The sequence below is a fragment of the Tauraco erythrolophus genome, chromosome 3, assembly GCF_009769465.1.
Source record: "Tauraco erythrolophus isolate bTauEry1 chromosome 3, bTauEry1.pri, whole genome shotgun sequence".
NCBI classification, from domain to species: Eukaryota; Metazoa; Chordata; class Aves; order Musophagiformes; family Musophagidae; genus Tauraco; species Tauraco erythrolophus.
Window position 1 is genome coordinate 74744116 of NC_141467.1, and position 24825 is coordinate 74768940.

Consider the following 24825-nt stretch of genomic DNA (forward strand, 5'->3'; position numbering starts at 1 on the left):
TGCACATAGAGACTTCGGTAGCCAAAGGGATAACCTTATTTAAGTAAACCTCTGTTTATCTCTAGTGCACTTGCTAGTGTAGTACTTATTAAATAAATTCTTTGGTAATTAGTAAAATTTAGTTTTAGTAAACTTAGATATTCCAGTTTTGAACTTCAATTAGATTTGGATTAAACATGATCTGAGAGTAGAAGAGTTGAAACGTGCTGATTGAAGGACACTGTTCATTGCCACTGCAGCGATTCAAAGGAGCTAAAGAACAAAAATGAAGAACAAAGGACAACCTTAGGTATTTCTGTGGGAGTTGCAACATCAGTTTTTACTGTCATGTATGACTTGTGTTACGACATCAACTTGTGTTCCTCACATAACTGCTGTGCCTCAAGCGAGATGTTGGGACATGTCACTAGTTAATATAGGCTGAAACGGAAGTTAACCTGAATGATCCCTGGAACAGATACTGGAAAGCACCTGTGTCATTTAGGACCTGCTTGGCAAACAAGGATTAGCTCCTGAATGCTAGAGACCTTTCAAGATGGGAATTAGATGGAACTTATTAGTTATTATACTGCAAAAAATTATTTCTCAGGAGTGAATCGTCAATAGCTTACAGTCATGCTTATTTAGACTGATAGCCTTTGTACTTGGTTCCTCCTGTGTCATCTGGCATTTGTCCCAGGCTTCCATTCTCTGTGTCTCCAGTGAGCTGTTGCAAACAGATAGCCCCTAAGATCTGCATATGCAGAAATTTAAGGTCTGTTGTCATGGAGCAGAAAGGATCAAAATGACAGATACTTTAGCTCCTAGATCACTAGCAGGAATCCCCAGAGCTGGAAGCATCAGGTCCCACTGGTATTTTCAAGGTAGAAGTTCCTATTTCAGAGAGGGTGCGTGGAGGACTTAATAACCTCTACTTGATATGGCATTTCCATCACTCTAAAGCTTCTTCTCATCTTTTAAACTCTTAATTGCTCTCCTTTTGATTCTCACCATCTACCCCTATACTGATAAAATGCTGTGCCCAAAGCTGGCATAGTGCAGCAACTGATGGATTAATCAGCTCTGAGGAAAGATGTTTTAGTATGTCTCCACACTAAACAGTATCCTGGTACTCAGTTCTTACTTTCTTGAAACTTGTTTTTCACAATACCTAGCCAGTTATCCTCCTTTGCATATATTCATAAAGCAGTTCTTTTTCTCAAATTCTCACTGGACTTATCTTTTCTTTTTTAAATTTCATTACACTGATTTCAGACTATTTCTCCAATTTATCAAACAAATTTCAAATTTTAACTCTGTTCGCGGGACAGTTTAAAAACCAGCTTTTTGTCATCTCTTTTACACTCGTAGTCTTTATTTTATTATTCAAATTATTTATGCAAACCAAAACTCAACAAAACATAGCACTAGTATTTAATGTGCCACTCTTTCCCATTGGCATAATTCTTTGCACATGAGCATGTTGGGGGTTTTTTTTGGCTTACCGTATATTTACCTTGAGGTAATTAGATCATATTTCCCCAGCTTCAATATGAGACTTTCATATAAGAAAGCATCAAAAGCTTTAAAAATCGCCTATTTAAATTTAATCACCTCATTTAAAATTACCTATTATCTGTCTCTTCTTCTATCCACTAAGTCAGTTGTCATGTCAAAGGAGCAAGTTTGCACTGAGAATGACATTTTGAGTTTGCAGTACTTTAGTTTCCATCCATGGTTTGAGAGATGCATTTCGTTTTGTACTAGAATTGTTATGTTCCAATAATACAAACATTTAGCTCTATGGAATAGAACTTCCCAGGGCACTCTTATATTTTCATATTAATACAGCATTTGATATTACACAACAGTCATGAAAACAATACGTTGATGTTTTTCTAACCAGAGTCATCAATTGCAATGTCAACCACCAGTTGGAAGTGGAACGTATTAAATTTATTAAGAACAATTGTAGAAGTTGACATAAAGCTATAAATTATTCCTCCATATCCTCTGCTTCTGAAACACTTCTAACAGATTAGATCTTTCATAGTCTAACATTTGTTTATTCCAGAATATGACAATGCTTCTTAATAGAACTTGTCAATGTTTGTAATGATATTTATGGAGGTTTCAGAAGACAGAATGAGCTTCTTCCCTAATTCTGTCTAACAACATTTACTGATGTCTAGAAGAATTATCTTGGATTGAAATCACTTTAAGTCACAGAAACCATTATAAATGGCAAGGAGGGAAGGAGAGAAGGAAGGAAGGAAGGATTATCTAGTGTGCATCGGCAATGGCTAGTCAGTCTCAATAGATAGTGAAAGTTAAATGAAATCATATTTCTTCTGTAAATTAAGACATGCTTTTATTAGTCCTAAAAGTTATAATGCACATGCTTTAAAGAGGAAAGGAATTAGAGGACAAAATTTCTGAAGGAAGATGTTTTCTGATCGCTAATGACTGTTGGCTTCAAACCACAATGTCAACATGCAGAGGAAAAATGCGACCCTGGTTGATCACTGTGAATGGCAAACTATCTCAGTTTCTTTTGAAAGGTCCCTTGAGTTGTCCTTGCTTATAATTTTAAAATTTAATCATTGGCAAACAGAGTGAGCTATAAACCTGAATATTCTTTGACTTTGCATATTTTTTGCTAAATCTTTGGTTCCTAAAGCTGTACAAAGCAAAGAGATAGACATGTTTGACAGGTAAATAAATCCATCATGTCAATCATACAAAATATACACTAATACTGTATAGCAAATTCAAGTGACTGAAGTCTGAAAAAGACTTTTTAGTTGGTCTGACTTTCCTACATGGCTCAAATGAAACACTTGAATCCTCTGGATTCCTGTTAGAGGTATTAACTCTTCCAGTCCTCCCAACAACTGCAGTCACTATTCATGCATTTTACAGTCAAATAGATAATGTTTGATGTCAGCAGCACTCTTAGGTTATCCTCCTTGGGAATACTGATTTGAAGATTGTAACCCAAAATGGCAACTCACCTAAAAACTTTTGGCTCCTGACCATCACTTTCCCTGATTCAAGGTAGGTAGTTTTATTACATTAAAAAATCAGAATAAGAACCCTAACAAATGCTTTAAAAATTCCACGTTTTTCTTACTAACTCCTTAGAGATGAAATTTTATGGTCGCCACAAGGAAGAATATATTGATTCATAATGTGTTATATTGGAAAATGCTCGGCTAAAATCCATTTGCTTGTGTACAGCACTTATATTGTTAGAAATGTTATCTACTTTGTCCTGTAAATAGGTTTTGGGAAGGAGAGGTGAGGATTCTTCAGAGAAATTATATTGATTTATGTATCTTGGGTCAGGCCTCGGATATAAAAAGCCATCTTGCCTGTAATCTTAATACGACAATTATCCAAGGAAAGTGGAGTTTACTTTGGGATCTCCCTGTCCTTAAATGATATGTTTACAAGCCAATGAGGCATTCACATGCCCTTAGTGTAGTCACGTTTCCTTCTGAGTTTGTCTGCAAACCTTGAAAAATTTGTCCATCTACATGTTCAGTCCATGTCAAAGATGGGATTCAGATAATTGGCATTAATATAAGCAAACTTAGCGGCAAAGAAAATCATAAAATACACAATTATGTTAATCAGATCTTGTAAAATGTCTCTCCAAAGCAGGCTGTAAGGGATAAAATACTAAATGGGAAATTTCTAGTGTCCTTATTTTAAACATAGAGTGTGACAGCACTGCAGCATATCAATGGGTATAAATTGATTGCCTGTGCCTGTTTGGTTTACAGTGACTGATCCTAATTGAGCAATTTACATAGTGTAAAAATCCTTTTTCCTCCTGCAAAAACTTATTCATTATATGGAGATAAGAAAGTCAGACCTTTCAGAAAATCTTAGCTCAGAATCAAAGGGAAATACAACCTCAGTCTACTGTGTCCCAGTCATGCTACTGATTAGGTTGCCTGCCTCCTATTCAAACTGATGTTTTCTCTTGACATTTTGACAAACTGAAATTTTCTGATGGGAAAACCGTTTCAGGAAAGAAAGAAAAATCCTGATCACTCCAGCTTCTTTACCATTCCTACAGAATTAAAACATTATTCCCTTTGTTTACTCTCCAACCTAGTATTTCTTGCACTCTCAATGCTTTTTTGCAAGAAAATTTCTATTTTAACATTTTCTTGAGGATGTATGACAGCCCTTCTCACAGCTTATCAGGATTACTCTTTTGAGATATGATATTTAATTATGCAAGACTTACTCAAACTCTGGAGAATTTGGTGTACTGCAATCTAGAAAAGAAAGGTAAAAATCCATAATACATATTGATAAATGTCACCAGTAAAGATGATATAGGATGTTATTTTATATGGTGTTTCTGTTTTAAAACCTTTATATTAATTTGCCGTATGCTGAGATACCAATTTAAATAAAAGGCCAACAGATAATTGTATTCCTTTACTATAAGGAACACTTGAACTAATTTAAAGTAATGCAGCAAATTATCTAAAACCATTTAGTCAAGTACTAGAGAGGGGTCAAAGCTAGGGCAGCACTATTTAAATCAAATTGAATTCCATCTTGAGAATGGATTTCAAATAGTTTTTTAATTGCAGGATTTTGTCCACAGGGCATTTTATCACACACTTTTCATTTGCAAGTAAAATCTACCAGAAAGTCCTCCATGAGGATAGTGCCAGGTCTCTCTTCATTACAAAATTTCTGCATTATGAAGTATGTAAATATGTTCTGAGGCTTTCATTCTTTACTCATTTCGCTTATAGTTAATCTTTAGAACCAACACTGGGTATTTCCCAGGTCTGATTCATTTTATTAAGCAGAAAAATGGGAAACAAAACCATAACACTAGTTGGGCTTTTCCTCATACACCAGAGAGAAGCTGAAAAGATGATGCACATGTTTTCCTGTAATGGTGTGACGCACAGCAGGAAAACCTGGTCCGTGAAGCTGGTATGGTGAAGAGAGCTGCAGGTATCCTGCTGGAGAAGGATGCCAACCCACAGATGAAGGGTCCCATTCACTTCATTGCTCTCTGGCAGTACAGCCTAAGCACAGAGGATGGATGCCAAGCTTAGCATTTTCTTGATGCTATGAGGTTTTGGTGTATGGCATGACAATTTGGGAGGGAAGCGTTTTGACAGCACTGGACTGCGCTGGAGAAACATACCTCTGAGCATGGGAATTCCCAAGTGTCCTGGTTTTGACTGGGACAGAGTTATTATTTTTAACAGATAGAAGAGCTCTGTGCTTTGGATTTGTGTGTGTGATTTCTAAAGATAAGAATGTTGATAGTGCGCTCATGTTTATAGTTGGTGCTGAGACATCAAGGACTTTTCAGCTTCTCGTTTTTTCAGTGTGCAGGAGCAAAAACAGGCTGGGAGGGAGCATGGCCGGAACAAAGAGTCCACAACTCCCCTTGTGATTTGAATTTAGATTTAGGATTAAGGGCCAAATTGACCAATGAGAGTATTCCACATCATGCAATGTCATACCTGGTATATAGATAAGGGTTGACCAGGAAGAAGAGCTCTTGCTCATCTGGGAATTCTCTTCTGAGGGCTCTCTCTCAGACTTTCTGTCTCTTGGAGTTCTACCTCTCTCTCACTGACTTTTCAAGCCTCTCACTCACTTTTCAAGCCTCTCACTCATCTGGGATTGCAGTGTCAGGATTTATCTGTTTCAGAATCATTTGCTGGGATGGGATGGGCATTGGTCACCAAGTGGTGAGCAATTATACTGTGCATTGCTTGTTTGTATGTATTATTTTATAGATATATCTGTTTTCTTAATCCAGAAGTCTCCTTCCCTTTTCCTCTTTAATTCTGTTCCCCATTCCCCAGGGGTGGGGGAGGGTAAGCGAGCGGCCACGTGGTGTTTAGTTGTCAGCTGGACTAAACATCAGCTTTGGCCTTCCACTGTGCTTCCAGGCACCCACAAGTCCATCAGTGATCCCCTCTTCTATTCCTTTACTTCTATGTGGATCACATCCTCAGAAAGAAATGGAAAAGTCAGGTATGGCAATGAGGACACCAGAAAAGTAACTAGTGGTTTAGATATATTTTGGGCTTTCCTCAAGCTTTATGCAAGTTGTCCTTGCAACTGCTGGAAATCTAACCCCAGGAAATTAGATTTAAAGCACATCGGAAGCAGAAATTGTAAATGAAGACAGGCTCCTAACTATTTCCACTAGTGATTCTGGAAAAGAAGTAAATGCTTAGCCAAAAGAAGACATGCAGTATTTTTCAATTAAAGACACAATCATACAATCCTTTCAAAATCAGTGACAAGTTTACCTTTTGTAAATACCCTTCTGGATAGATGACAATAACTAAACTGATCTATTGGTTTGTGAGTTTTTTGGACAAAACCTTTGCTAAATGAATAATAACTGCAAATGTACTTCTTGGTTATTCTACAAAGAAGACTTGCAGGAAAGGTTCATTCTTAAAACATTAACAAATTATTTACAATACTTTTGTTTACAATTAGTCCTGTTTGCTGTTCTATTTCAGATATTTTGTTGTGGGACTGAATTGGTTTCAGATGGGAGGGTTCATCACAAATGAAATGTTCAGTTGCAGATGTGACATGCTTCGCTTTCTTAGAAACACTTTTCTTAAAGGTTATGATGAGACATTAAGTACCTGTGGTTTTTATTTGCTGTTCTTCCTAACACAGTACTCTCAGTGAAAATTAGGACAGAGAACTTTTGCATCATTTACATGTCATGCAATCTCTCAAAATGAGTGAGTTTTTAAATTCCTTTAAATATCTTTATAGAGGACCCTAAAGTCATATGCTAATGGTCCTAACAAGCGGCTGATAATAGTAAGCTCATTGCAGCCAAGACACACTACAAAATTAAGGGCGGCCAGTTGCAGGTACTGGAGTAGAAAATACAGTACAATAAGATAGATGAGGATTTTTATATCGATCCTGTTGGATGGAAATTACTACTGGATGAGGATCCAGGCAGTGTGAAAGTGGTGCAGCTCCTCACAGAGACAGCGGCAACAGCAGGGAGTTGGAGAACAAAACTTTTAACAACTGATTTTAGAACGGGGCATGATTTTGAGTCTACCAAAGCAAGTACCATCCAGCTCCAGCACAAGGCTGATTGTGGCAGATGCACCAGAAGTTCACACAACAATGAAGTGACCATGTCATATCAATAACAGATACTGGAAAGCAAACAAAATCAGGAAAGTTCTTACAACTATACAAAATTTTATGTTTAAAGCTTAGGAAAAAAAAATATATATATATCTCCCCTAAATCATTACCATCAACAAAAAAAGTATTTTACATGAAAAATGAAAAAAAAGGACAAAGCATTACTTGTTCACTCTAGCCTTTCAATGTAAATATCCACACAAGTCATCTGAATCTGTGAAATTTAAAGGGTCTAGATGTGTTGCTTTGTAAATATTGATTTCTAATCCAAAATTCTGTTAGGTAAGTGGGATTTTTTTTGAGCTAAGCTCCTAGCATAATAGATCAGGCCCTTCTATTGTTTTAAATTGTGTATTGGTCACCAAATAAATTTGATACTGAGAGTGGCTGTTTTAAATTCATCGTATAAATGTTCTGAAATGCAATATATATATTTAAAACTTCTGTTATTTACTTGACAGACTTGAATCAAAGGAGCCTTTCCTGTCCGTTGGGTAAGTAGGAATATGTATATTTCCACGCTTATTTATATATTCAATTACCAAACAATATAATTATGAGATTATGTTGAGCATAAACGTCCTGTTTCAATATTATGGTTATCTACTCTACTTAAGCTTAGAAAAAGTAATTATTAATCAATCAAGTCAGCAGTTGTGGATATGTCCCTTCTTAAAAAATACTAAGAAATATGTTTGGCCTCTATTGACTAATCCAAATTTACACTAAAAGACTTGTAGGAGTTAAATGTTTCATTGAAAGGTAACTAACTGGCTTATTATTTTGTTTTCACTGATCTTTCAGATAGTCAGAAACTATTTCAAATATTTTCTATATCGCTTGTCTAAGCCCCTGAACAAATAACTGATAGTTTCTTTTAAATAGAATTTTATGATACTTCACAAACAGAAATAAAATCAAACTCATAAAATAGTAAAATAGCACATTTTTAGCCTAATTATACTACACTGATTTGCATATTATAGCTATTGTCTTCATAGTCTTATAGCTGTTTAAACAGTTATATGGTCTATATATTCAAATATGTATATAACTCATCTTTCTAAAAGCTTATTTTTAAATCTGACTTATTCTGAAAAAAAAGCACCATTCTTTTATAAAATGTAGATCATGATATATACTAAATGTAAGTATCTGTATTTTACTTCTGAGTCTGAAATTCATTTTTCATACACTGTTTTCCTTTTAGCTTCTCTATTTAAAACTTTCATAAGTTTCCTAAAAGTTTCACTCCCTGTTTTCCTTCAGAACTGTATATTCTTTACATCTCTTCATTCTCATTTTTATTTGTTCACAACGCCGTGCTTCATGCTACTAAGAATACAAACGGCAGACAAAAGATCCCATGCAAAATAGCCATTTAAGGGTTAACTCTACTATGTAATTATCAGTAGCTTCCAATCATCTTACTTTTGTAATTCTTGTCATGATCTTAAGAACTTTGCTAGTAATTTTAAGATATTTAGGGATGTCTACCTAGAAGGTAGTGTTATGTTTTTGGTTTGCATTCAGATTTGTTTCCAGATAAGCGGATTGGTGGCCACTGTGTAAATCCACATTACCTCCACATAGTCATTGTATGTGACTTTCTCGCTAAACAAGATTCCTCTTAGGAAATCTAAGCTGGGCAAATAAATATAGCCTCTTTCCAGAACTTCGCAGAAGTTTGCCTGTAATATATGTGGATTATTTTTTGAAAGTTCATAATGATAAGGATAGAAAATATAAAATTAGTCCCTAGCTCTGTGCTACTTTTGCCTTTTACCACTGTATTTCTTCCACCCAAAGGAGGGCTTCAGACAGAGGTCAGAGCCCCGTGCTCTAGGGAGAGGCCCAAGCCACCATCCACCTCTTTGGTACTAAGATGCTCCTCCTAGTCCCTCAGTAACTGGGGGGGTTCATTTGCCAAGACCTGTATCTAAGGTTTTAATCCAGACTGACAGTTGCAACCATCAGGCTTTTAAACCACAGCAAACGTTTGCAAAAGAAATGCTGACTCAGCCTCAATTAGACTAACACATGACACCCTTAATGCCTCTTCCAGGCAGAGTTGGTCAAAACACCAATCTAATGTACTTTAGGTTGCCTACAGATGACTTGGTCCTTGCACACCACCCTTTCATTCTCCGTTCTGTGGCAGAGGTTTGTTTCCATATTTTCATTATGCCGCCTGTAGGGACTAATTATGCTTTTCCATTTTGCCATGCCTAAGCTAATGACTTGTGGATGCTTTTCCGTTGTTAATTTTTTTGGTGGAGGAAGGGAACATGAAGTGTGGAAGCCTAAGAGCTTGGGACTGCCACGGTTTGTTGAACTGTGCAGGTATGTGCAGGGCTGCAGCCTTCCCGTGAGAGATCCCACAAAGGAAAAGTGGTTCTTAAAACAGCATATTACTTCCCCTCAGAAAGCAGCCAGCTACAGAGAGAAGCAGACTCCAGCTCCTACTGTTATAGTTTGTGTCTTGAATGCAGGGACAGAACAGCTCCTGTACTCCCTTGATAAAGGAAATTCCATTTAATAACATAACATAGAAAAAAAATCCATGCTCATTTACTCTCTGTGCAAGACAGGGGCATAATTCATCACTGAAGTAACAGCAACTTCTTTAATACAAGTCTCCAATGGTAGCAATCAAGAGCAAAAACTCGTCAAGTATGTGATCTATTCAGATAAGAGTATCTGAATTCAGTGCTATGATTTTGGGCTAGAATACAAAGTTGAATTTGAGACACATGTCTTCCTTTGTCTCTTAGAGGTGAAAATAAAATCCTTACAGAAGGCTGAAACATCACTTCACAGTGTGGAACACTGAGTGTTAGCTTGGAGGGACACAGGACTCCTCTCCCCACAGCTGATATTTCCACACTTCTGGAGTTTTGTATTACTATTCAACTTGAGCAAGACAGCGAGTTGTCTGGACTTTCTTTCCTCTTCCTGTTATGTAGCATTCATGTTCATGTACAGTTAGAATAAAAAAGAATTTGTGCAAATAGCCAGAATGCCTGGAAGACTTTACCATCAGAGGTAACAATTCTGGTAAAACTCCACCAAACTGACTATTGACAGTGCATAGAATCAACTTCATGCAGAAGTCTTTGAAAGATTCAGACCTAGAAAGACCAGGCAGGTCCAGAGGTATAAAAAAACTGAGTACTGCAAAAAGGACAACCTAAGAGCCAGCTCACATGAAACTCATCCCACTTTGTGACAAAGGATGTATAATATTTTAAAACAATACGTATTTAAAACACCAACAATTTTTAGTTATCCACATTTGCTCTTCATATTTGGCATTTTGTTCTTAATAATAATGATGCACAATTATCCCCTCAACAAAACTGTTATCATTCTCTCTAGATGGTTAGATTGATACTCCAGTTACTAACCATTCACCCAGCTGTTTCATGGCAGCTGATTCACGGTGACTATCTGCATGCAAAACTTTAGCCCTTGATAAATTCCAGATAATACTGCATACAGATTTGTAAATGATCATCAGTCTGAGCCCTAAAATTCAAAACTCGTTTTGTAAGACGCAGCTATTGCAGTATCTGTTAAGACTTGTAATAGTATTATATGGCCAAGAGAGACCACAATTGTTTTGCAATTGTCTCATACAGTAGAAATTCTTCCAACCCTAACCATTCTATGATTCTATGATAGTTAATTCTTCTTTGTATCTAACTGTAATTGTATGTAACTTTCATAATAACATCTGTTCTTTAACACATGAAGTGGTAGAAAATCCATAATGGCAACTAAGTTTTTCAAACTTTAAAAATATTTGTCTTTATTAGTAATTAGTCATTTAGTAATGTCCTATATTGTTGAATTGAGAAGAGACAGGGAGAGAGAGTAAGAAACAGAGCTGATTTTTTCCGAGGCTAGTGAGAATTTAGATTCATCTGCTGCCAGCTGCAGCTGCAGACAATGGGATTACTTCAGGATAAGCAGGCAATAGCTCGTCAGTGAGATGGTCTTTGAAAATGCAAGTGTTTATACATCTGGTTGTTAGCTGAGATTCAATCTATTTCTCTTTCTTTTGTGTAGATGTAAAAAAAAAAAACCCAAAACAACAAAAAAACACAACCCAAACTGCTGAGTTTTTCACTCTTTTTTCTTTTTTTCAAGATTAGTTGTTTGCTATAAACAGTATAAAGTTAGGTGGAAAGCCTAGAGAGAGACATAAGTGAAATGAATGCATTGTATGCATTTATTACATGATGAATAGTTGTCTCTTGTGGGAGAAAGTAGAGGGAAACAAAATTGGCACTAATTGCTACATTTTTTTTTTACATTCTCAGTAAAAAGACTAGAGATCTGTATGAACTACTTTCTTCACCGAGGTCCTATTTCTAGAAAGTATATGACAATAGAAAATACTGAAAAACCATATTTTTCCAAATTACACCTTAATCACATTACCTTTCAAATCACAGGTACTTACTTCTAGAAGAGACGGAATAATTTTGGTGGGCTCAGCTTTAGGAAGTGATTCCAAAATAAAAAAAGTAAAATTCCTTAATTTCCTTCTGGCGGAATTGTGCTGAGAAACATCTAACAACTGGAATGTGTTACCCACATTTCTTCCTCTTGCTCAGTGTTTTTTTCTTTCCCATAAAGCCATTTTGCAGAATATCTCTAGGAAATACTGCACTCAAGCACCAGTTTGAGGGATCCTATTCTGAAGAAGTGAGACAGTAAAAAAAAAAAAAAAAAGAAAAGGCTAGCCATTGCAGGCTCTACTAGGATAATATTCAGTCCACTTCCAAAAAATGCAAGTTCTTTCAATTCACAGTTTTTGTGTGCGGTTTATTTTCCAGACAATAGTTTGTAAGGCACAAAACAGAATGTAGCCACATGTCATCTTCTGTACAACAAATACCGTAACACTGTTCCCCGTATTGATTACCAGATAGCATCAGTGGAAGGAGCAGACACTATTCCTACTGTTCCTGTCCAGCTTTTAAAGAGAAATAACTAAGAAAATTATTTTCCTTCAGCACAGGAAAAACAGAAAAAGAAGAGGAGATACCAGATGCATTTTGCAGTTTTAATATAAAAGCAGCAAAACTACCAATCTAAACATGATCTTGTAACTCACGTTCGGGTCAGGTATTCAGGATCTGCGTTTTCATGAACAGTCTGGGAGAACTGAACATATTTGACAATTATTTAAACTCATTTAGAGACAGGCAGTAATTCCTTATGTTTAAAACCACTTGAGCTCTGTGACTTAGGCAGCAGCAGGTCTACATTTGCAGAGAATACCCTCTAAAACAACCAACTCTTTAATTATGTGTGAGGTTTAGCCTGCAGGCCAGAAGCAGAAGCCAGGGGATGACAAGGGCTCTGTGCATGGTGAGGCTGCCAGGGTAGTCCTCAGAGAGACAGGAGGGATTTGGAGGACGATAGCACATATGGAAAGCTGAGGATCTTCATGTGGAAGACGCTGAGAATCTCTTTTGTTTAATTTCAAGCGGTATTACTGATAAACTTCTCTTCCAACAATTTACCAAAACCCACAAGGATTAAGCTTTTCTATAATTGCTTGCTTTCCTCTATTATAAGACTGAAATAGTGGATGAATATCACTTTTAAAAAATTTATAAGAAGTTTATTTCCTTGAAGAGATCTCTGAAGAAGAGGTTACAAAGCCACAGTAATAATGTTGGTCCGTTGCTCTTACTGCATTTGTCAGTGGTTTTGTGTCATTATTTAACGTTTAAAGATCCCGGATCATGTATTTTTCTACTCATCTGCAATCTAAATAATATTTTATGGTCCTGATGGATTTTTTTTTTTTAATTCTACACCACTTCCACTTTCACACACACAGAAAAATATATATTGCATAGAAAACAGATTAATACATTTGGAAAAAAAAAAAAAGTATTTTCCTAATTCCATTAACTTTTATTAGCAACAAACCCAATAAATATGCACCTTAATAAATTCTTTTTCCCCTCTCTGACCTTAATAACATCAGTAATAATGTTCTTCATAAATGAGAAAGGCAACAGAGCATGAGATCACTTTTTTCCTCTTCTGGTTATTCTATTCACCTTTCCCTTTAATTTGCGCTCTGTTATTTCTGTCATCCAAGATTATTCTTTCATTAGTAATTCTAGGAAAACAATACATATGCAAGTCATTTATGTTCTGGGTTAATGATGAACAATTCCTCAGTACTGAATATCTGTAGTCTCACCTATGTACGAGACAGGATGTTCTCTAGAGGAGGGGAAAATGACGTGCAAGAGAATGTCTCCGAAAGAAAGTCAGGAGGCTGAAACGTGCTAAGGAAGGGAAATGAATGGAAATAAGCAGGGATGCAGGAACACAAGAATAGAAGGAAAAGTCTAGGGAAAGGGACTACACGAACAAGCAAAAAGGGAGATATTTCCTTACAATAGAAAATGGAGGGAGGAAGGAAGGACAATATTTGCTGAGTATGTAACGTCCCTGTTACTATTTACTTCAAACTCATTGAGTTTTGCCCAAACAGTAGTCACTGATTCAGGAGTTATTGAAAACTGTTTGGAGAGGTCTGTGGTAGCACAGCATTCGCATTTCCTATTTCTGAGGTCTCAGCATAACATCTTGGCCCACTAGCCTCTATGGGCTTCTATGAATGCACACAGCTTGCTGTGGCAGGCTAACAGGCACTTGAAACAATTCCATAAATAATACCTAGCTTCCTACTCACAACACCCTCCGAAAATCAAGACAGTTTTTCATCCTTTGTGTAGCTACTGTATTACAAAAGACTTTCTTTGTTTTCACAGGTTTCCAGATCATTACAAAGAAGTTTTAATTCAGTATCTTCCCCTTGATAAATATATTGAAAGATACAATAAATTTGAAGTTTGATATTTTGAATTGCAAATTCCCTATAGTGCTGTTCAAATCAGTCAAATGTGTATTTGCCCACTGCTCTTCTGCCTGTGAAACTCTTACTACTTTTATAGGATAGAAACAATTGAAACTCTTCTTAATATGAAGTTCTCAGTGTGCTAGGGCTTCTACAAATATTCAGAGGGGATCTGATGGCTAATCCTTCTGACTCCATCTTTCAAATCATCTTAATCTTTTTCACTAGCAAGTGAAATCTGAGTTTGGTCCATCTACCTAACCTGCTACTTGCATTTGTGCTAGAAGAGAAAGGTGGAACGGCAAACAGAAATGTATGCTTAAAAGACCAAACCAGAGAAAGACAGCCAGTACTGCTATGCTAGCTTTTACTTGAAAGTTTGCCTCATACCCTTCTGCAGTAATATAATTTGCAGCTCCTCTATAAAGAGATTTCTTCTCTGGAGATTGACTACCCATGATCACAATAGCAATCAGCAACTGGCCTTGTTTCAATACTTCTGGCTTCACGCTAGTCTTTATATATATTGGCTTTCTAAAATGGCTGGACGCTTTAAACTTGACATTCTCATAAAAAGACCCATCAAGAGCACTGCTACAGATCCTAATTTAGGTTTTTTCATTTCTTATCTTTCTGTTTTTTTAAAGCAAAGGGAACACATTAAAGAAGGCAGCACATGTAAATCAGTGTTAACCGTACTGGTCAATTGGCTAGGCTTGAATAAGGATGAAGAGAATTAGGGCGGCAGAAGAAAGAAGATGGGGTTGCCCAGATGTTTATTTAATACTTATTTTTTCTTTATGAAAGTATAAAGAGGCATATGTTTTTCCTTCTGTTCATGTGTTCTCACCACAGAGTACCCTTTCTGAGTTTAAAAGGGACCATACTTTCTCTTCACTCTTCTAGATTTTGTGTTGAAAGGGAGTGTAAAACTGTAAGGATGAAGGTTACTGCCATCAATAGTGAGGTGATACATGGCATATGATACTTTCAGCCTCTGACTCCTCTCTGAAATAAGGAGAGTGTCCCGTCCCAGGGTGTGAATTTTGTTAAGAGAGAAGGCAATGCAGAGAGAGGCACATTAGAGGTGTGTTGCTGACACAGAGCAAATAGGAGCTCCTGCTTCTCTCTCATGTTTGTTAAAAGTTTTTTAAAACAGACTAAGCTTCAGGCTAGGAGACATTGTCTTTACCATTGCTCTGTTGATAGCCTTGTGCACAGTACTGAAGAGCAACAACTCACATCTTGCCTTATTGGTTCATTCAGCTGTCCATTAGCATTCTGTAGTATACTCCTTATTCAAAACAAAATCAGGATATGTCCTGACATCAAGCACGTTTTCAACTCATAAAATGAATCCTATCATGGGATGTTCTCTACAAATTTAGCTTAATCTGAGGTCTGACCTCATTTACAGACCACTTCTAGACTATATTAGTATAATGCCTTTACACACCTTAATTTGAAAAGAAGCAGGACTGTGTTTAAGGTATTTAGGGTCATAATCAATAGCCTCTGTTTGGCCCAAACTACTGTTGATTTCAAGGACTATGTTATTTTGATTGTTTTGGTTTTAGTTGAGTTTGAGGTTTTTTGCCTTAGTTCCAATTACAAACTGCAGCTCAAAAGCAATCTGCAGTTATCCATTGAGTTAGGGGATATTTTTATCTCAGGATCAGCCTGGGTTCTTATAATTCTTATCATTCTTCAGGCCAAAGTGCACCTTTGTCAACATCAGCCATGATGTACACTCCCACAGGAGTGTACGTGCAGGTGTAGCAGGTTGTAACAATTTTGCTGATGATGCACACAAATAAATAGGAATTAGATCACATTCTGTCTTGCCTCTAGTATGCTAAGAGTTTTATTGCTAACAGTTTAATTACTGTGCTTCAATTACTTTTATTTGTAAAGTCTTCAGCTTTGGTTCTGAATTAATTTAAGGATCAATTTTGTTCAATAAAAAGAGTTTCTTCACAACCGCATATTAGGGTAGAATTAAAAGTTGGAGGATGTGCCTTAAATGTGAAGCAGAAATATCAGAGTGTATCTGTCATGCATGACCAGCAACTGACAGTTTAAATTGCTATGTTAGTGACTCTGTAGCTAATGCTAAAGCATTTGTTAATTAAAAACTGTAAACTGTAAACTTATTTCCAACAGATACAGTTATGGATTTTTTATTTTGATTTTTTTCATTTCAGCTGCCTCTGATGCTTTATACAAACACAATCTTTCTGAACTCTCTCATGCTTGGGTCCTGTAGCACTTACTCTCAGGAGTAAGGATGGGAGGCTGAATCAGCTGTCATTCCAAAGCTACTTTTGTCAGACATTTCCATAACCACCCAAATAGCCACCAGAAAGTACTTGTAAGTCCCAGAAAAATAGGAATTTTATCAAAAGCAATTATTTGCCAAAAAGTACCTACTAGGTACAGCCTTGTTTATTCTCTTGCCATGTAAATCAAAGGACAGAAACTATAGGTAGGTTTCCAGGCACACTATGAACAACAAATAGTCAAAATGAAAAATTACCAACTTTCAGACTGCATTTCTCCCATGAACTGTTTGTTGACTACTTGAAAATAGCAAACATCTTCAAGAAATTAGCATCAACACATAAAAGAGGACAACTGAATCATTTCTCAAGTAATGCAATTCGTCCTGCAAATCTGTCCTTTTTTGGTGTATGAGAGGATATGGGATAGAAATGGAAGTTACATCTTCTGAGACAGTGAAGTTAGTGAAGCAAAACTAGAGGTCGTTAGTGTGGCTTATATAGCAGTATTATGCCAAAGTGTTCACATTTCTTTAGTAGAGATGAAGGAACTTGAGAGGTATCGAATAAGGTTTTGTTTCCTCGTAAAACTAATCTTTTTATTCACATACACACATACGCCCATATTAATCATTATTACACTTCAAATCTGGAATCAAATATGATTTGGCTTCAAGTAGACCTTGTCTAGGTGTCAGTAGTTAGGTGTATTTCATGTTCTGGCTGATACTTTATAGGCTATAAAACTGTCTTGCTGTGTAGAGCATTCATAGAAAAATAACATTCCAGTCATGTAGGTCCTATAAGGGTGAGTAATGGTAATGTGATTTTGCTGGGAGAAGGCAAAAATTGCATGAGGGGAGTTCAGCAAGAAGGTAAGGGAGGGAGAAGAAGGAGTGAGAGAGAGACCTTAACAGCTTTAATTCCTTCACAGTGTCTTGTGGTTTGGGAAGAGATGCTGGAGGCAATTCTCAGCACTAAATTGTTATGGTAGCTTAATTCAATAGACTATATAAAACCAAATTTAGTCTAAGATGTGTCTGTATTGTTAACTTCTAATGTGCGTTTCCCACAGTGATAAAAACCTTGAAATGAAACTTTCTATAAATGTTTACTAGCCCTGATGCATACTGGTTCAAGCAAAGCCCTAATCTGACGGGGACTGTGACCACAGTATACAGTGACACGTTACAGAAAATGGTGATAATGGAAGCATAAAGCTCCCCAAGCCCTCTTTTATGCAGTCGTTTTCTTAATATCTAAAATGTTATGAAATTAATTTGTATGGAAGAGAAAAGATGGATATACAGATCATTGTCTAAGAACCATGATAGTTATTGTATCTTAGTTAAGAATGATGAATGTCTTTCCAAATAAGAGTCAGAATATATTAATATTTAATCTTTATACATATAGAATCATTTTTTCCAGGGTTGATAAGACTAAAGAAACATTTGTAAATGTTCTCTCCAAGCAGGATAAAAATATTTGCGATTCTAGTGTTATAGCCATTGAACGTGGTCTCTTATGCAAAATATTAGTATTATATTAACAATAAGCTACTGAAACTTGCCTACTTGCAGCAAACAAGTTGTCAAAATGTGAATCTGTACAACTGTTTCCTTGGAGCTTAATACCATGATATGAAGGAGTCTCCAGAGGAGGTCCTGTAACATCCAGGGAGTGCAAGGGAGAAGATGATGAGAAGATCACATAAAGTACATACTGTACTCCCCAAATGAATTGTGGTGCTTCTTTTAAATATAACAGTCAGACTGTGGATCATTAAGTTAACACCAGTTATGCTACCAAAATGTTTGACAGAGATTGCAACATGTCATTTACAAAATGTGACTACTATATTTTAAGGAGTTTAGAGTTGGGAAAAACAGGTTAAATCTGAATTCAAAAATGTAAATCTGAATTCAAAGTTTACATCAGTATGTTCAGAAAAAAATCTTGAATGAGGAAGAAAAAAAATCTTGAATGAGGAAGAAATTATTAATACCCCATATTGTTGGGTGCCCTGACAGTGAACCATACAGTGGAGTAAGCCCTTGCAGTGTGCAGGTAACCAGAAAGAAAAGCACCAGGCAGAGTAAAGCAGGAGAGTACCCAGACTGCACTATCTTCTCTGCGTGCACAGGAAGGCAGGAGCACAACCGTATAAGGAAACTTGAGAAAGATCCCTCCCAAAGCAAAAAAAAAAAATTCCTCAAAAAAAGACAGGCAGAGAACCTCATTTCTCACCTGTTGCAGATAGGAAAACCTGTCCAAGCTCACTTCAAGGCATGCCATGCCTAAGGCAAGTTGCAGAGGCCAAGGGGTCAGCCTTGCAAGTCAGCTGAGACACTACAGCAAGTGAAAGAAACCCGTATGGGGGTTCCCTAAGGGGAAGAAGGTCTTTTGGTAAGTGTCAAACAATACCTCTTTGCAAATTAGGAAAGAAATGTTGAAAATTTTTAGCGAGATGATTCATACACGCATCATATCTGTGTGACAAGAAACCAGTAGCTCGATCATCTATCCAAAACTGTAAGGGGAAACTGCAATAGCAATACCACAATGTGCCATCAGGCTTTTTTGCCTCATACTACACTCAGGTGAGTCACCTAGGAGAAAAGTTCCCTTTTCCTTATGAAAATGAATATAATGGAAAAATCCAGACATACGTTTAAGATAAATAATTATGTCTGATCCCTTGATTTCAACAGCTTTGTTCTGGATTTACAGTGAGGTCATTCAGAGTGGTGACATTTGAATTGCCTTCTGTTAATCAAAAGGTCTTTCAACTGATATTTTAGGAATTCCTTTGTTTTATGACTTTTTATTCCCTTACAGAAAATACATCTTGTTTTCTTCACTGTGTATACAGAAAATGAATAGACACAGGCTCTTCCGGAGCACTGAACCAAGGAAAGTGTAGTCAGTATAGTTAGCACTGATCTAAAGGATACACAACTGTATTGTGTGACACACATCTCTGACATGACTGGAATTGAGTCTAGTCCTGTGCTTAGTTGTAGAAGAACGTCCTTTGTATCAGATGCACTTCCCATATCCATTTATCATGGAAATGATTGCACAATGGGTCAGGAATACAAGAATGCTTAGATTCACAGTATCTGGTATTTCCATTTATATTGTAACTTCACTTGCAAAGCGCACTCTTGGAAAAACAAGCAGTATGTCTTGCCTTCACAAGCCGTACTCAGGACACTGACAGTTATGGTCTCTTTCATGTCTCCATTTTGCTGGTTTGAATCTTGAATCACTCAATCCAAAATAATTAAATTACATCAGTAAACTTAGTGTAAATGGGAACAGAATTAAATTTAATTTAAACCTTCTGACAGTTTGAAAAGGGGAGAGGAGAGCATGTGCTCCAGTTTTCTAGAGATATTTTTTTCTTTACATAAACTCTGACATTGGCACATTGTAATTGATTAATCTTTTGTGAACTGTGTTTTTCTGTTTCCTTCAGTGCTTCTAAGACTGCTTCTCTGAAGGGTGCATGAAGTTTTCAGATATCTGTTTTTGTAATCTTAAGCTGTTAGTCTTTCAGCTCCAGTGCTACCACTGTGATTTTAATTTATCAATCTACTATTCAGTGAAATGCTGTAGAAACGCTTTAAAGCCTAAACCCATCACTTATTCCCACACCTGCCAATGACAGTCTTCTGTACCTGTCAAACCAAGTTAAATGACACTCCTGCAATGTATACAATATTACTAATAAATTGGATAATCCATCACATGTGTATGGTTTGACAGTAGTACCTTGAATACACTGAATTTAAAACACATTTTTAAGAGGCAGGACTCATTACTCTTGTACTGAGAAAAAAAAATACCATATGGACACAAAGAATTTCCCAGTCACTCTAAACAATTAAAGGACACCTTGAGAAATGGTTAGGCCACTGGTTAGGCTACTGGAAAGCTTTTTCATTACCTTCCTATAAAATGTTCCCATGGGAAACATAAGAAATTGGAGATTACTTTAGATGACAGAAAAATAGTTTAAAAGCAGAAGGGTCAGGGAGACATTAAGTAGATTTACTCGGGCTTCTTTACATACAAAAGTGACTATTTTTTTTCTAAAAAGCATCATGCTAACAGGGTTAAGCATAGACTGTCCCTAAAGCCACAGTAAGTTTTTATTAGGAGTAATACTAGTACTTAGCTGTACAGAAAATTGTTGGAGCTAAATTTTTCCTTGTAACCCCTGCATCACTTGTACCCTTCTGGCTGCCATAAGCAGATCCCAGACCAGCTGATCCCCAGGGTCTGAATATTGATCTTGATGTCTTTGCTATCCTGTGCTTCACAAGCTTTTCTTAATCCTCTACAGGAAAGTGTCTAAGTGACTTGATTACTTTCAACTTTGAATATTTGCTCAAGTTTTCCCTAAAATTGAGGTTGAAGAGTAAGTTCAACCGTTTTCCCAAAATACATTTCATTGGGAAAATAGTTCTCGGGAGAGAGAATGAGGGTAAAGGGATATATCTGAAGGTAGAGAAAAATATAGCCTAATCATATTCCAGATAAATTCTGCCTAGTGCCTGCAGAAAGATACGTTAATGGAAAATGGAGTACTGTGTGTCAGCTATTTTATGTATACATGTCTTGCTTGGACAAAATATACCTCTTCAGATTAGATTTGCCAAAAACTTCCCAGCTTCGCAGAAAAAAATTCTCCATTTCCAGTTCTACGTTCCTTGCTGCAGTTGATTCCATTCCATACTTCTCCCCCATCTCAGGAGAAAAAATAATAAGCTATCTTACACTAATTAATTGAATGAACATGTAGAATAAGAATAAAACTTTTATTAATTTATGATATAAAAATTACAATGAAAACTGATCTGTAATTGAAATATACAAATAGTAGGTTCTGTTCAATCATTTGGCATTTTGAGACGTGGTTGCATGTAGAATAAGAATAAAACTTTTATTAATTTATGATTAAAAAATTACTATGAAAATTGATCTGTAATTGAAATATACAAATAGTAGGTTATGTTAAATCATTTGGCATTTTGAGACGTGGTTGGGCGGTTTGGTGCTTATTTTTTGTTTTTAACTATACCTATTCGCCCTCATAACTGCATTATAGAAATGAATGTGAAATACTTTTCTGCAATTAATTTTCCTCTTCTGGCTCCCTCTTTTTTGCTGTAAACCTCCAAGAATATATTAGTTGAAAGAATCACTGACAAAATTTGTCTTTTGATAGTATGTCAGCAAAAAACAGGCTCCGGAGAATATTCTCTTTCTCTGCAGAATATATAGCCTGAACTGCAAAACGAAAGTGTCCTTCCACTTCCATCAGCATCCTCACCCTTAACTAAAATCGAATCATCTCTGAAGTAAAGGTGGGATTCAGCCCACCAATTTCATTCATGTCTTTGGGGAATGTAGGTAACCATCCATTGAGAAGTGGCCTGAAATCTCCACCTTTTTTTTTCAACAGCTCATGAAAGTCACTGCCATCTGATTGGTTTTCTAACAGGGAAAGTTTCCATCTCCTGATGCTTTTTCTCTAAATCATCTAGTTACCCTCACCCACTCCCTTTTTTCAACATCCTGTCAGTTTAGACTGATTCTCTTTTGCACTCAACAGGAACAATTTCTAGCACTCTTTTTACATGACAAGAGAAATGATTTCACAAGTGACTGGAATGCTAGTCTCAACCATTAGGTTGATATGTGCCTCCTAAAAAGAGTTTGATTGAAGGAATATTGCTTTTGTATTTAATATTTTTATCCAGCCCTGACAATAGAGAATCAGTTGACAGTATAAATGGTGATAGCACTGTCAATTGAATTAAAATACATTATGCCTGGTTTGTCAACATTTTTGATTTACAAATACATCTTTGTACCTGTGGAAAGAAAAAGGTATTAGCTAAGCATGCATGCAAGACAGAAACTCTTGTTGCCATGAAAATAACAAAAGCTATTTATTTCTATTCTGTTCTGCATTAACAATTCTAAAGTCAGAATAACTCCATTGAAGTCAGTTATACTCACTAAGTAAATTAAAACAGGATAGGATCATTAGTTTATAATATCTTTTGTGGGCATAGAACACAGAACACAAGAAAGATTACACCATAATAATGTATTTTCAATATCATCAGACAAATGAAGACATAATAACATCCATAAGTTTATTTCAAAGACGCAGAAGAATAATTTTGCATTTGCCTGATTGACATACGTGCAACTGCTAATGTCCATAGGAAATTTGAATATATACAGCATCACAACTCTGAAAATATGGTCTTTGGGGAATTCTTTATTCTTCAGACATACACAGTTTAAAGCAGGCACAGTGTTAAGTGAAGCGAAGCTAAAAGAGAAAGCTCGTACAAGATTGTCTTGGTGATACTACATCAGAAAAGGGAACCATGACTTTTGACTAACAGAAACACGCTTTATTGATGAGTTTTCTCTGCCTCAGTGTGAGCATTATCGTGTCTTTTACTGCCTTCTGTTTTAATAGCAGCATCATGCACACAGTTCTGTTAATATTGCAGAGATGGCATATGTTTGTGGGTAAGTAATCTACCTGTTTACAGTGCCATTAGGAAACTGCTGATTCCACCAGTTCACAGGCTCATTTAAACCTTTTTCTGCTTCCGACTTGCTGAGTATTTGGTATTCAACACCGTGCAGGTGATTTCCTGCAGCCTTCATAACACAGGTTGTTGGGTTGCTAAGGAATAACTCTCAAGAGGTTAAGAGCCCTGCAGTCACCTTGATCTCAGTCACAGTGATTATCTGTGCTAATTTTCTGCTTCATGTTTTATACCGCAGTACTGACCAAAGCTTATGTCTGTCTTTTGGCGTGCATAAGCATGAACAATTATGGCTGTAGGCGGAGAGATATACTGGTTGTGTTCACAGTATAACATCTTTAACATATTGTTACAAAGGAAAAAAAAATAAATGAAAAAAGCCAAGTGAGATAGGTTGGAAAAAGAAAAGAGAATTTTTTTTCTCCTAGGTCATCCATTTTGGATTCTTTTTATTGTTGGTTCATAGCCTTTCCAATACATGTGCAGGACAACTGCTTCACAGCAGTTCACTAGGAACAGTCTTTATAAAACCACAGACCTCTAAAGATCTCACATGATGTCTTGCATCCGTGGACTGTTAGCTCAGCAGTCACAGTGAAGGACACAACCCCAGGAGATACAGTATGTTGCCTCTGTGTTTTCTGTGCTGCCACAGCAGCAGGTAGAATTTCAGAGAGAAAAAAGAGACACAGATCATGGATATAAAGAAGGATCCACATCAAGATTTCCCAAAGCTTTAAAGCCACCCTCTTTTACTTGTCTTATTCCATAAGGGTCAAGACCTACAGATAAGGTCCTACAGTACTATTCCTCTTCTGTAATTTTAATAGATAGCGTGGAAGGATAAATGTCCTTTCTCCATGACCAACACTTGAATTCCATCAGCTTTCTTCAAGGAAACTAAATAATGGGAAAGGAGAAAAGGATTTGAGTCCCTTGTTCTGTTGAGAGCTTATAGCAGATTGTCCACCTCTAGTACCTCTGGGTGCTGTTCCTACCTTGAGGGTCAGATAGCTGTTGCCATATCTTTACCAGTGGTCCCAGGTAAGGAGTCTCTGTATGTGCAGAACTGACTCTTTCCCACTCCATATGAATGGTACTTCCACACAGAAATGCCTTTTGCCTGTGCAGAGAGATCCCAAATGGTCTGTGGGGAAAGCAGAGATTCCCTCTCCACCTCCTGCTGGAGTCCCCAGCATCCCTATTGTGGGACATGGGACTTAATTGAATGCCCTTGACTTGTGATGATTTCATTTGCAATAAACTCAGACTAGAAATGTAAGCAAATCAACCCCTGTTAGCTTGACAATTGTGTTTGCAGGTTGCACTGTTAGAAGCCACAATATGTTTACATCTCATATCTCAGTCACAAGATCAGTAACCTTTTGGCAGAGATAGATAAGAAAGGCAAATTGGATATTTGCTGCAGCTGAAGCCATGTATGCAAAAATGCAAAGCACCTTCATTTTGTTAGAGGCAACATCTGTAGCAGAGCCATTTAGATAGCTTCAGCTGTAAAACACTATGAAAACCACTCGGCTTTCTCTGGGTGAAAATTAAAGACATAATAACAGTATGAGATGTTTCTGAAGCAATTAAATATTTTTAGAAGGTAATACAAGCAACCCATAAAAATTTACAAGAATTCATAGATTACACTGCCAGGTGATAACCAGACTCCAAAATATGCTTCCACTTTTTCCTACTTTGGTCCTACAAATAAACATTAGATGATGTGGGTTGAAACTTCCATTTGCAAAGCTGAATGAACGTAAAGAACTGATTTTGGTTTCAAGAGAGAAGCTACCTGAAAAGGGAACACAACAAAAGAATTAAATTCTTAGGGGCTGACTGATGTGCAAAACTACTTCTCTCAAAAGAAAAGTATTAT

At 36.6% G+C, this 24825-nt stretch overlaps 1 protein-coding gene across 1 annotated transcript in view; it reads left to right on the forward strand.

Moving 5' to 3' along the window:
- RALYL (RALY RNA binding protein like) overlaps window positions 1-24825 on the forward strand; it is a 191243-nt gene that overhangs the window by 145476 nt on the left and 20942 nt on the right. The window contains exon 3 of the mRNA XM_086609324.1: window positions 7635-7667. Within this exon, the coding sequence (XP_086465450.1) occupies window positions 7635-7667 (33 nt within the window). The remainder of the gene's footprint in view (window positions 1-7634; window positions 7668-24825) is intronic.